The sequence below is a fragment of the Urocampus carinirostris genome, chromosome 14 (genome assembly GCF_059441175.1).
Source record: "Urocampus carinirostris isolate Australia breed hairy pipefish chromosome 14, RoL_Ucar_1.0, whole genome shotgun sequence".
NCBI lineage: Eukaryota > Metazoa > Chordata > Actinopteri > Syngnathiformes > Syngnathidae > Urocampus > Urocampus carinirostris.
Window position 1 is genome coordinate 24,408,684 of NC_142362.1, and position 14,747 is coordinate 24,423,430.

The window sequence follows — 14,747 nt, forward strand, 5'->3', positions numbered from 1 at the left end:
GCTACTCAATGCGGGCTTCTGATTGGCTGGCTAATATGCAAATTGCCTAACGAACAGAAATTCCGAAATTTCTAAACCAAATGAAGATTTCCAAATCGGAATGAAGCAAACGTTTGATTTGAAAAATTAAAAGTAAAAACAAACGATTTTTTTTCTTGAAAAAGTTTTCGGCCACCCGGGCAGAGACGCTTTGTAAGTTGTGCGCCCGACGTAAAAGATGCAGACGTTATTTCAGTCACTGCTAATAGTCTGAATTTTACGGTATTTTCAATAGCTTATGAATGATGTCAACAAAACAGACACTCTGTTATTACCGATGTTTCACGTAAATGATGTGGTGTAATAGTAAGTCTGTAGTCTGTAGAGCCCTTAGAGACTTCTTGTTATTTACGGGTATCCAAATAAACATGACTTGACATTTGGTTTGGATTCCTTTAAAAAAATCTTTACTTTTGTTCGAAATGACCTACAGACTCGCTTCTTTTTTGGACATACCCGGAAATTCATGACGGGTCGGATCAAATTATCTAATGGGCCGATGTTTGACATGGCTGAGTTAAATAGAAAATGTTTTGAGTATCACTTTTTTAAATACAGGCATCTTCAGGCTCTCAAGCTCTAATCGTCATGGTCACCGCCCCCAACGGGCTCCACGCTGATCCAACTTAACAGGTGACTGAGCCCTGCTAAGACCATTAGCACCACAGCCAGCGAGACCCACTAAACACGTGCACACGTACAATTACACACACACTCATGAGGATATACAGGCTTAGGGATTTGTGGGGGTTCACTTTTTTTGGTAGGGTTCAAGGTGAAAGCAATCTGACTCACCCTTGCAGGTCCTTGTGAGGCCTTTACAAAAGAAAAAATAGAAAATGTCAGTTTTAAAAGAGCGTCATTTGCAAGGGGAAAGTGTGTTCGATATTGGAAATTAGAGCCCATGCAAATGGGATGAGGTGGGATTATAACACACCTGAAGTCCATCACAGACACGCTCTTAAAACCAGGAAGTCCTGTTAGAGCCTCCGCAATCTACAAAAAAAACACACTTTGTTAGTAACAGTGAACAATTTATGTGGAATGTGCTACATTAAAGCATTAGAGAAGGGGTGTCAAATGGATCAGACCCGCCAACATGTTTAATCCGGCCAGCGAAACAATGACGAGAGAACCACAAGGGAAAAATGAGCTTCATCGCGTCAAACAATGACCTGCAGTACTAAATATGTCCACTTGATGTCGCCAAAGCCAGGCGCCACTCGATTGTCACCCCTCTAGCTGTATTTGCTGACTCCCATTTAGTAAACCAGAGAACATTTAAGGAAACACCCATCACAATGTAAATTTACGTAAAATAAAAGTTACGGATGCGCTGTTTAAGGCATTATTGGTTAGCACAAGGATTTAAAAATTATATGAAAGCTAATAGAAATGTTCCCAAATTCAGGTAAACATTTTCAGTAAAACAATTAATGAAAATCAGAATAATTATTTTAAATCATGAAATCAATCATTTAAATCAGTGGCACTTAGTGTTTGCGTACCATCTTTTTCACTTTTTCAGTTTCTGTGAGTTCCCCTGAGCTACGGTATATAAATCGTAGAGGAAATTAATTTAATTCATGTTTTGCTTTTTTTTTTACAAATGCACAAAAAGGAGCTGTACAGAATTGGGAACTTTTGCACTCACAGCCATCATCTCCTGGCTAGTGTCATCATTGCAGCCTCATTCAGCTCGTTCATGATGCTTGTGCAAGTACGTGCATTTCTTGGGCTCTCCAATAAACTCTTATTATTACATCTTTATTGGGCTTTGGGTTGACGTTCTTACTTTCTCCATTGCGATGCTACACTGACAAAAACACAAGGACGAACATAGTATAACTCCCAACTTCATAGTGAAGCTTCCTGTATCTGGTAAATGAGTGTGTGTAGGCGGCCCCAAATGGAGAGTAGGCGTGGTGAATCAGTGAGGGGAGAGTTGTGAGCGATGGATTAATAGTATTAGGCAGCTAACGCTTCAACAGAACGTATTCCTTTGTCATCGTCTCTTCAGAGAGGGATGACGGTTTGTGCACGTCCGCAAAAAACATGATCGCCGAGGGGAACAAGATTGCCATGGTGACCGAAATTTTCAGAAGTCTTCTCAGAAACGAGTACTTTCAAGAAACTTAGCAATGTTCAACAGTTGTCTATCAAACTATGGTAAAAACTAAAAAACGTTTTTTTTTCTCATTTTAGATGAGGGTTTAAAGCTTTCTTTTGATAGAGCCTATGCCTATATAGCTACAAAGCAAAATTTCCTGTAAGCATTCAAAAATGTGTCAAAATGGTAAACATTCCCTACAACCTGCTCTCCCCATTTGAAAAAAATGACTGGCAGTGAATGATTTAATAGAGAAAATATTTAACCTTCACAACGCACCCTACCTTTGAAAACACGACAAGATATTAAAGCTTAAACAAGGTGAAATCCCTCAATAATCATTTTATGAGCGAATCCTAAGCCTGAATTATAACTGTAATATAACTGTGAGCCTCTGAAATACCCCAGCCCAATGGCTAAGGCACCCTTTTTATGCCATTAATGTACTAGCCCGGCCCCTTGAGACAGTTTTTCCTACGATGTGGCCCCTGACCTAAAATGAGTTTTAAACCCCTGCTTTACACCGTATATTCTGAATTTTAAACTTTAAAGCTTCTCCAAATCTGGGACTGACTTAAAGCTTTATCTGAAAGTGCTTTGCAAAAGTATTCAGCCCCTTGAACTTTTCACCATAATTCAGGCTTCAAACAAAGCTAGTGTGTGGGACCTTCTGGGCAAGCTGTCCGCTGAGCGCCTGATGGTGTAGCGAGTGCGGGTCGCCCAAGTCGTCGTCGTAGGCGACTCCCGTCAGTAGTATGCTCAGCTCCACCACCTGCTCCAAAATGGCCGCTTGAACGGGCTCCACGGGGATGTCGTTGTCCAGCTGGGAAGAAAAATACAATTTACGAATCATAACGTAAAAATAAGTGACTTTGGGGACATTTAAGTTATAAAGTTGAACATTATTGATAATATGTATGTATATATTGAATTTATTATTTAATTTGATCTTTTTTCTATTTAAAGTCTATTTTACATGTTTTACCCTGGAATGCCATGTCTGATCTTGTTGCATACAACGTTGATATCAATGACAATAAAGAATTCAATTCAAGATTATTCTGTTTTTAGTATAGGACACCTTAGAAGGAGATTGCATAAGTGGCTAGTTCGTTGTTTTGACTATGATACCCTAACGGTTTTTGACTATTATGCACCGATTACATTGTTGTAACTGTCGGCCAACCATGTAGCTGTTCTTTGATTACCACACCTCTTAGGGCAAAGAGCTTTTAGAACAGCTTGGATTTTATTTTCTGTTTTTTTTTTTTTTCATTTGAGGGTCCTCTTCCGCTCAAAATCCATTGAGGTCGCAGACCAGTTTTCAGTGGGTCGCGGGCCTTTGCCCTGGGAAAATAATGCTTCGAAAATACAGTGGGTCAATTACACAGTAGATAGCGATACTGCCCTGCTTGATCTCTTCTTCCTGTTCAGTCAATCGTCACTGTCCTAATAGTGTTTAAAAGGGACCACATCACATTTTATTGTGATTTTGTTTGTTTTATTTCCCTTTTCTGCCCATAATAATGAGTCCCAAGCAATTACAACAATCATATAGTGGAAGAAGAAAATTATTGCAAAAAAATATTGTACAAGTGTCTGCAATTGAAACACTGCTTGAATGTACAGTAAATGGTTTAAAAATTGTACATTTATGTTTTGTTTTGTTTTTTACTCGTACATTGTTGGTAGCCTCTTATTGAGGCACAGAACACACACACAAAGAATTAATTAACAATATGAAACAATAAACTATTTGGACACAAACTGCCTTCAGATTTTTTAATATTTTGGGTACGAGCTTCTTCTATGAACTCAGTATGTGGCTATTTTAAAGCAATTTTAGGGGGTCGCTATGTAAGTTCAAGAGTATGTACGGTACTTGAAGTCATTTTGGTTTTGCTGGTCATATTGGTTTTTGAAAAAAGGTGAATATATTCTACTATATCTGCTTTTAACTGCACAGTCCTTACATTCGTTACATTGGGAAATGGACTTGACTTGGGTCGCAGCTTGGCATTAGGGTGGAATGGTGGGTCCTCAAGTCAGAACAGATAAGAGCCACTAAACTATAAATTTACAATTATTAATTAGCACAGAGACTTACCTCCATTTTTGGCACAAGGGCATCTCCTTCATTGCCCATTTCTGTTTCTCCCAAGCCTTCTGATTGGATGAGATATGATAACCAAAATGTATGAACAGTACCTATCTAATAATTTTACAACTATTAAGAAAACATCTTTGGCGGAATTGATGCTCACCTTCTTTGGTAGGAGCCTTGGTGCTGATAGGCACATCCGGAACCGGAGTGCTGGAAAAAAATTAAATACTGTTTACATTCACAGGATTATTAAGACAAATATATTGCGGCCAGTAAGAGTAATAAAATCAATTTGACAAATAATTGGATAATATGTTTTCTTATAAATTACTAACTATTTGATTTTTTCATGTACCCTTAGATCCCAGAAAGTTAATAATAATGCCTAGAATATAACAATTATATTTTGGTCAGTAAAATAAAAATGAAAATTTGATAAATCATTTTGTAGCAATTTAATTATAAATTAGTAATAGGATTTTTTTTCCTAGTCAGGACCTAAAACCCAAATCGTAACACAAAAAATACATAATAATCATGTTAATGCCGACGGTTTAACAAAAGTTATGGGCAGTAACGAGAGTAATTTGATACATAACTGGATGATAATCTTGTTATAAATGATATATAAATAATCATGGGATTGTTTCCTAAGTCAGATTTTGATGTCAAACACAAGTTTTGCAATGTCAAAGAAAATGAGACAATGAAAATGTGAACTGAATACTATGCTTTAATTCAATTACTCATAGTGACTGAGTTATCTGCTAACACCAGGGCTTAAGATTTGTTATCTTGCATGTGGGGTGTTATAGCGTTATGTCGCATGTGTGCATCAAAAGTTGCCGTGACCCTCAGCCAAACAATGCCAAAAAAACGTACAATCCGAAAAATACAGGTACATAATATTCAATAATGTGCATAGTTGTAGAGAGATATTTATTCAAATCTGATTGACTGAATCACAGTGACCAAAATTTCAAGAACAGTATTGACTTGATTTCATGTTGTGACCTTACCTGCATGTACTGTGTCCAGATCTTGTGGGCTCACTAAACATTATGAGAGAGGTAAACAGTTAAAAACAATTCAAGTAAACACGTTTGGATGCTGACAAAGGACTGGTTGGATCTACCTTTTCAAGCCCGGCACTGACATTTTCTGCAAGTGTGAAAAAGAAGGAAAGGTTAGCATGGGTATTAGCCTCCCGCTGAGTTTGTTGTTGTTGAAATCTGCCTCAACTTAAAGCACCCGAAGGATTGGCAGAGTTCAAGTGCACTTCTAAGGAGGTGTAGGTTAGATGCTAATGTCCTTACGCTAGTCAAGGCTTGTTGTAAATAAGGCCTGCAGGCTAGATCTAGGCTGTTGGAAGATTTAAATTTAAATTTCTATTCATATCAAAAACAGAAACAAGTCTTTAGGTTATTTCTAACAAAAAGTTGTAATTTTTTTTTTAATAAATGCAGACCAAATGCTCCCAATCAAGATCCCACCAGCTTGAGAACAGAAAGTCTGGATCTGACCCCAAAACCTGAGTTTGACATCCCTGTAGGAGCCGCAGCAGGAAAATGGCAACCTATAATATTGTATACTACAAAAGCTATGGAATTAATAATCCATTCATCCATTATCTACACCACTTATCCTCATTAGGGTCGCAGAGGTGCTGGAGCCCATCCCAGCTATTTTCGGTCAGTGGGCAGGGGACACCCTGTATTCGTCGCCAGGCAATCGCAGGGCACAACAACTCACTCGCTTATTCACAACTAGGGACAATTTGAACCAGTCAATTAACCTGACATGCATGTTTTTGGAATGTAGGAGGAAGCAGGAATGCCCGGAAGAAACCCACGCGAGCACAAGGAGAAAATGCAAACCTTTTTGCAAAATTTCAGCACCTTTCGTGCAACCTCTTTTTATAATGAAGTTATTACTAATTTAGTGACGAGGCACATGAATACGCTTTCAAAATTATTGTCCCTGAGTGCCAAACTGTAAAAATGTGTTTTTTTGTTTTATTTAAAAAACAAACAATTATAAAGGGTTTGGCACAGCTTATCAGTAAGTATCAAGCCTCTGAGAATTATTTTAGTATGATAAATTACCATTAAATGGCAGCAGTGGCTTTGATCAGACCTTTTTCCACAGATCAAGGAAGACCCCCCCACTTCCTAAGGTTGCTTCCTGTATCCATTGATTGAAGTGTGTAGGCAGCCCCATATTACGAGTAGGTGGTGAAGCAGTGTGTAAATATAAGTACAGACGGAGCTTTTTCTATCTAAATGAGATGAAAACGTCTCTTCATTCGAAAAGGGTGGCGTTTTGTGCACGTCTGCAGGAACACGATTTCCATGGTGACCGTAATCGTGTGATCACGTTACAGGAAACATGGAACGCTGAAAAGTCCTTGTAAAGTTCATGCATAAGTTCAATGTGCTTACAAGGAAATGTTATCTTGCAAGCAAGTGTCTTAGTGTTTTTTTGTGTGTAGACAGATTGTTTAGAGACTGGAGGAATCACAAATGCAAAGAAAAAAGGCACCAAAGTGAAAGTTCGGCTTGAAATGCATCCTTCCACCAAAAGCCTAAGAAGTTTTCTTAGAAAGAAGTATTTTAAAGAAACTTACTAATGTCCAACTGTTGTTTACTAAACAATGGTAAAAGTTAGAAACATACTTTTTCGAATGAAAGACGAGGGTTGAAGCTTTCTTTTGATATATCCTATGCTTATTAGTTACAGAACTACATTTCTGTAGCCTTTAGAAAATGAGTCAAAATGGCAAAAAAAAGTCTGGCTCCAGCCTTTCCAATTTGAGAGAAAGGTCTAGCATTGAATGAGTTGATGTGTTCATGTAAATCAGTTGGACGTGATTCATACCAAAATAGCTTAACAGAACCCGTTTCTCATAAATAATGCAAAGAATTAAATATTTGCTAATCGTATGCGTTAAATTTACAGGCAGGCTGCTGCTATTTTAAGAAGGACCAAGACTGCCAGTTTTGGGCAAGCTACTTGGAAAATGAATGATCTCAGCGAAAAATTAGTCCACACAGATTAAGCTTCACAACACTGATGCAATGCAGGAGAGAAATACTGCAAATCCAACAAAAATAAATTGCCGAAAAGACCGAGCTCAACCACAATTTTTTTCAAACATAAACATTTTTTTAAAGTGAATCACGAGTAAAAATGAAAGCTAAATTAACACCTTTATCCTTAGTCACGCACTTCCTGACCTAAATAATAAGGTTTCTTAGCTTACAAGTCCGTTTAAAAAGGGAAAATGGTAATTTTTCAGAACAAAACTACCCATTAGTAGGTTAAATTAATAGACGATATTATATCCAATCAAAAAAAAAATATCAATGTTAATTTAGCTTTACGAACTTTTTTTGGTACACAGGGTTTTGCACACCTTTTTTATGGCCATGACTTTTTAAAGACTTTCAAGGGTTATTTTTCAATTTCTGTGTGAATCGTGTATTTTCCAGAGATACAAATGTCTTCTGTTTACATATGCGATTTTTAATCTTGTGTGTGCGTTTATCGAGACATACGATTTTAAGATCTTGAATAAATCATGAATATATTTGTGGATCTGCACAATAAGTGTGTGAATATTTGTGAGACAAATCTCTTCCCATATAGGTGTTTGGTAGAGGTAAGAACTTGAGCCTGAGAGGAAATTCGGGTTAGGCCTAAAATGTTAATCATTACTTCAGGGTCGGGCCGGGCTTCCCTCGCTGACTTTTTTTTTAATTATCCACGCTTGCTGCGTGTCTGTTTTTGGTTTAATTTTCTCCGTGGGGGATCTGCACGGTGGATTCAGTCCCCTTTTTGCGCAAGGCAGCCCTCCTTCCATGCGCTTGGTTGCTTTGCTTAAAAGAGAGACAGCGTCTATTGTACAGATCCCAACCTAATAACAATTATGGGTAGATAATTAAAAAGAAAATTCAGCAAGAGAAGAACCCTTCTCCTTATCCTCACAAAGAAAAGTCCTAACAAATAAAAATTCGGGTTTGCTTTAGGCTCGGTTCCATCAAATCAAGTTAACTTGTCGGGTTCGGCTGGTTTGGGCCTATACCTGTGGGCCAAGTCAGGCTGGGCTGGATTTTTTTAGGCCCAATCTTACCTCTAGTGTAAGGTAAAATGACGGTAATAAGTAGCTTGCATTTTCATTTCAAGGAAGTTTCTTCCATTACAATTGATCACTGGGAAATGCTGCCTTAATTATTTTGCATGGTCCATAATCTATCTATCTTTATACCGAAGCCATATCCCCTTAGTGGGAGTTGGCTAGAGTCGAGAACACACTCACATTCACCAAACATTCATTCCCCTTCGCTCTTCCCAACCTGACACCAAACAACAAGCCCACAGCACAACAAGGGGTGAGTTTCTGTGCCATGAAACCCCTCATCAACAGTGAGGCCCAACAGCATACACGGGTTTACCCCCTCCGCGTCATATGCGTCGATATCAGTCGTTCTTAACTATTTCACCCCATGCATCCAAGCATATTTGGGCCTTCCTCTAATTTTATTTCCAACAACTTCCGCACTACATACTCTTAACACGGGGAGGCGATCACAGAGCCTTCATCTATTCCCTCGATATGTCCAAACAATCTCAGAACACTTTCATCAACCCTCATAATATATATATATGATAATAATGTAATGAAATAATAATACGTAATCCTTGCACTAATACACATTTCATAGTGCACTGTTAAGGTGTAGCATGCACCTGTCCTTTTGGGCACAACCCGTCGGGCTGCTTTATTTTGAAGCAATTAAATTATTATAATAATAATTTGCCATTTAGTTCATCCTTTCCTAGGTAATTTGTTACCTAATTTGGTTTTGCACTAAAGATGGGGTCAGCAACTTGAAATTTTGTTACTTTCTGCCTCAATTTCCTGGCTTAAAGTCGTGATTGCAGGCTCATTCCTCAAGTACTTATTTAAAAAAAAAAAAACAGGAACCAGCATGAAATCACTCTCCACCCCAAAGCAGATAGGTGCAGAGGAAATAAAAAGGCTCGTAAAAATCAGTTGGCCATTGATAACACACATATTATAGAGATAATTTTCTAATTTGTACTTTTTAAAGCTGGGTTGCAGCATTTGAAGACTTTAGGCTGCACTCGTGACTTTAAGCCAGATAATAACACATGATTACATGTTAATTGTTTATGAATAAAAACATTTCTCGGACACGCTTAAATAAACTCTTCTCAACTTTTCATCTTTTTCAGTTTGAGTTAATGTTTGGACTCTACAAGAAGCAGACCTTTTATTACTTTCCCCATTTTTCTGTTCCACTCACAAATAGAAATTTAAAAGAAAATGCCAGGATGAGCATGACGGTTCATTCTAGCATCACCAGAACCCTTTCCTCGTACCTTACGTGTAAAATAAAAGCAGATAGGCGCAATGGAAAATAAAGCACACCTCAAATGACACACCCCACCTTTAATATAAGTCTGTTTGCACACCTTTTTCACCACGCCGTGATGCTCCTCAGATTGGCTGAAGTAGTTGCCGATGTCCTGCGCTGTCACCCCCCCTTCCTGGCACTGGTTCATCCAGCTCTGGTACTCATCTTGCTCGGGGAGGCGATCCCAGAAGATTTTGAAAGCCTCCCACACAGTCTCCTGACACACTACAGACAAATGGGTAACATAGGTAGAACAGTGAAATAGTACAAAAAGGTCTTAGAGGTACAGCAACGTAACAAGGCCATGTAAAGTAGTGAGGATGTAATAGACGACACAATGAGAACACTAAAGGGTTAAGTATGGAACTTGTTATTATTATTAAAGATTTGTTAGGGCAATTTTTAAGCCTGTACAGCAAATGAATATAGTTTCCAAATATCGGTTATTGGTGTCTCTTAATACTAATACAATACAATTCGGACTATTCGCCGCAACCATTTTCCCAAGCTTTCGACTCTGCGGCTTATACAACGCTGCGGCCTATTTATGCCTTTTATTTAACGGCCGCCAGGGGTGCCTGAGCAGTAAAGGTAAGGGTGAGACACGTGGATTACGTGTGTCGAAGAAGAGTCAAGTTGAATGTAACTTTGTGCTTTGTGTATGAATAAAACTAGCATGAACAGACCCGCATCAAGGGCAAGGTGTCAACCACATTGGGAATAATTGTACGAGTCTGTTAGTAAAACGGAAATTATGTGGAGAAACGAACAGATTACAAGAAGCAACGTCCAACGAAGCAGAAAAGTCTGATTCCTATTTATTTATCTGTCTGCATTATTGTGTTTTTTTTTAAATAAATATTTTACTCTGTTGGATTCTATGGATTGTCCTGGTTGTAACAAAGCCATCTACACGGACATTCAAAGAAGTTTAGGACGGCCACAGGACATAATGGTGAGTTACCTCAGCTTTATAGTTTTCGGGTATCTCGTTTCAGACTGATCTGGATGTTTCTTTGGTGGGTATATTTTGAATCCTAAGAGTTGAAGCTTCCCAAGGATATGCGGCATGATGTATATCAGTGACTTGTGACATTGTACAGACACGGCGTTGTTTATCAAATGTCCGGCGGCCCACCGGCAGGCGAACGGAACGTTACGGGGTTAAGTTACCGTATATTATTAAAACTTTCTGAGTGCCGTCTTTCTCTGTAAATATCTCCTGTTCCAATGTGGGCACATGAGGTTTATAATCAGGTGCAGCTTATGTATACATAAAATGTGTTTTCCCTTAAAATTGTACTGGGTGCAAATTCTAATCAGGTGCGCATTATATTCTGAATTTTACGGTAATCAGTACCGGCCTTGAAATACTCAAATCACTCGATCCTTGATATTTATACATATGTGCATATAAATTTAGATTGATTTCAAAGACTTTCTGCAAAAAGAGATGGTCATGCCTGAAACGTACAGAAATGGCAGCTTCAACATCTAGTCAACAAACATCTCCAAAACTTCTAAAGTTTGGGAGGATTTTAGCCTTGATACAGTGGATACAAATACTTTTTGCATTACTTGCGTGAAATGGTAGTAGCTCAGTGACGCATGAATATTTAAAGAGCATATCGGACAGTTGAACATAACTGATTCTGATTTGCCTCGGTAAAATTCATGTAATGTTCAAGCAAATACACTTTAGATGATATGCATTGTACATTTTATACACATATATTTTTCTATAAAAAGAGCTTGAGCATTATGCCAGACTGTGCCTGGCAGATGTATTCGAAATTAAATGTATGCAGTCCGAAGAAGAAATGTCAGCTGTAAAAATGTTGAAAATAAACTGATATGGATTGTTTTCCAGAACCTGCAGTTGACCACTGATTTCTACTTTACAAAATGCACAATATTTTTTTTTCTTGGTATACGGGGATGAGAACATGTTTACTTGATTTAAATTGATTATTTATTTGCATTTTCCTGATAAATGGATAAAGGTTTATTTATAGGTTCATGTCTCCATTGACCAAGCACTGCGCCTGATTGGTTTCACGTAGTACATTGTACAAATCTAAAGTACCGATATGTTCAATATAAGATGTATTTTTCACTGTACCCATTTGTCTTGTGTTTATTGCGACGCTCCACATAATTAAATCAACTTCATACAAAACATTGGAAACATTGTTGATCCACTTATCATTTCTGAAGTCGGTTACTAGTCAACAATTAAAATAGTCGGCAATTACAGCTCTATCCGCAATCAGACAAAGTTGAGCATTCAGTTCAAAGCTTATCACCGGGTAAAATCATATCTGTCGATGCAAATACGTAAAAATGGTGATTACAATTCATGTCTTCTGAGCATTAGCTGTGCAGTCCCTCAAAGGTCTATGTTATAACCTTTAAAGTTTTTATTGTATGTAAATGACTCGTGTAATGTATCATGAAAATCAAAATATATTCTATTCGCTGACGACACTAAAATATTAAGCTCGGGTACAAATCTACAGCCAGAAATGACAGTAGACCTTAAAGTAGTTTGATAAAAACAAACTGTTATTAAATCTAAAAACAAAGGTTATGGTATTTGAGAAATCCACAAAAGACATTGACATACAAATAAAGATAGGTAACATTTAAATAGAAAAAGTTTAAGAGTTTTAGTTTCTTGGAGTGGTCATTAGCCGTATTAGCTGAGGACCCCATATAAATAGCATACAATCCAAAATTATGAGTAGATGCAGACATATATTTGAACAGAAAAGCCTTTAATGTATGATTCATTAATTTTGCCTTATTTCATTTTTCTGTATGAAGATTTGAAAAAAAACATATAGGAATGGTTTGGGGTTCTCAGCACTGCATCTCTGATTTTCGCAGATGATGTGGTGCTGTTGCCTTTCTCAAGCCGTGAGCTTCTGTCGAGGTAAGGAAGGAGCTGAGCCGAAAAGCAAAGCTCTCGATTTACCGGTTGATCTATGTTTCGGCCCTCCCCTGTGGTCATGAACTGTGGATCATGACCGAAAGTACAAGATGCTGGATACAAGCAGCTGAAATGGGTTTTCTCCGCAGGATGGCTAGGCTCTCTCTTCAAAATAGGGTGAGAAGCTCGGTTATCCTGGAGGGACTCAATTTAGAGCAGGAGCCAGGTGAGGTGGCTCGGGCAGCTGTTCATTCCCGGAACCTATTAGATGATGACCTTAAATATGTGCCATAGTTTTATCAATTTGAAAAAATCTATACTATATGAGTAACTAGCGATAATTTAAGATTGAAATGCTTTACAAACGTTTTGCTAAAGCTTTACTTTGTGTATCACGTGCCATACAAGTCAGTAGTTTACAGTTAGTTTACATTTACTTGTTTTCTAGTTTCCTTTGTAGGGTAAAGATCTGTTTTCTTGTTTTGGTTTTGAATACGTCTCCCCTGCGAGGGAAAAAAAAAAAAAGAGAAAAAAAATATGGCAGGCGTGGGCACTGAAAGGCTTCTTCAGCCTATTCCGTTTGGGCAGATGTATAAATATTATTGTATTGTTCAGCTTTTTTTTGTTTCTTTTGATTTAGTGCAAATATTTTGTTTTTGCCTTTTGTTAATTAGTGGTTGAAGCCGTTTTGGTTTTTATTTTTTTGTGCTGTGCCCAAGTGAACTTTATTCATTCATGCAAGCAGTGATGTTACACAATAATTCCGGGTAAGTATGTTTGATTGCATTAATTAAACAGTCAAGTTTTCATTTCCTTGCGTTTTTTTCTAACGCAAAACAATATATTTAGGTTTTGAAAGCAAAGAACTCAGTATGGACTTACCTCTGAGATGGAAAAAACTGAGGTGGTTGGCAACCACCTGCTTGGCGGTCTCCTGTGCGCACAGCCTGACTCCACTGGGGAAGAGGACGTTGCGTTTGCGTCTAAACAGAGCCACACGACTCCCTCGGGACAATGTGATGTCGGACACACGGACGATGTGCTGGAATTCTGCTGCCTCCTCAGTGCCAAGTTGCCCCTCCAGCGGGCCCATAGAGGAACCTTCCAAAGTGGCGTCTAAAGGAGACACAACGAAAACCTCAGGTTTGACATTTGGAGGACATCCGACAATGAAATCATACATACCTGTCCTCAGGTCCAAAAATAGGAGCGCTAAACTGAATAAAAGACCTCTCCAGAAGATCGACATTTTAAATCCTTGCTTAGATTCTGAAACCAGTAGTTCCTTGTGGGTTTTGAAATATCCTACAGGATGGCATAGTTCAACTTCAGAGGAGGGTCACAACCCTTGGAGCAAGTTACCACTTGCTTTTTCAGAAAGACAACGTTGACACAGTGGCATGGCGCTCACTAGACACTTTCTGGCTCAAGGTAGATGGGCAGATGGCTCCGCTTGAGAAGATCTTTAACGCGCTAATCCTGTTTAATCTAAGTCTTTTAGCAGAGTTACTGGGGCAACTAGGGGAAAGGAGAAGGTGCTTAGTAGTGCTGAAAGCAATATGAAAATAGAAAAAACAGGATTTCGTCTATGACTTGCACAAGAAAGAGATCCACAAAGTTCTTAGTTGCAGAGGAACATGGGCTGAAATCAATCAGTGTTATGGTGTTATTCATGCCAAGTATCTACACCCAATTTGACCCTTTCTACAGAACCTTGAAAAGGTTGTATAGGTGTTGAAGAAAATTATAATTACGGTATATAAAATTATATTTTTAATATGTAGCTTACATTTTCAGTTGCAGGAAGTTCGATTTATTTCATATTTTCATAGAGCACTTTTAGGTGTTGCGTGCACCAATCCTCTTGGACGTGATCCGTAGGGGACCATGATGCTTCATCGGACAATTACAAACAAACTAAGTAAGCTGCCGTGAATCAAGGGGGAAGAAATGCAATGGCAAAGCAAAGCCATCATAGAGCAGTGTCCGCATCAATTTTAAGCAAACTTGTGAAAAATGGCAACAATTTCAAGCATTTACAAGCACTTACTCAAAATTGTAGCACTTTTCATTTTTTTGAAAACACAACTATAAAGTTCAAGCAATTTTAAGGAATTCAAG

The 14,747-nt window shown here is 38.2% G+C and overlaps 1 protein-coding gene across 1 annotated transcript in view; it reads right to left on the bottom strand.

Annotated features, from left to right (window-relative positions):
* Positions 1-14,027, bottom strand: part of impg2a (interphotoreceptor matrix proteoglycan 2a) — a 46,799-nt gene extending 32,772 nt beyond the window's left edge. The window contains exons 1-10 of the mRNA XM_088353148.1: positions 13,812-14,027; positions 13,509-13,742; positions 9,753-9,919; positions 5,389-5,414; positions 5,273-5,305; positions 4,414-4,463; positions 4,257-4,315; positions 2,817-2,972; positions 977-1,035; positions 835-855 (exon numbers count right to left, since the gene is read on the bottom strand). Of these exons, the coding sequence (XP_088209274.1) occupies positions 835-855; positions 977-1,035; positions 2,817-2,972; positions 4,257-4,315; positions 4,414-4,463; positions 5,273-5,305; positions 5,389-5,414; positions 9,753-9,919; positions 13,509-13,742; positions 13,812-13,875 (869 nt within the window). The 5' untranslated portion in view covers positions 13,876-14,027. The remainder of the gene's footprint in view (positions 1-834; positions 856-976; positions 1,036-2,816; positions 2,973-4,256; positions 4,316-4,413; positions 4,464-5,272; positions 5,306-5,388; positions 5,415-9,752; positions 9,920-13,508; positions 13,743-13,811) is intronic.
* Between the last annotated feature and the right edge of the window lie 720 nt (positions 14,028-14,747).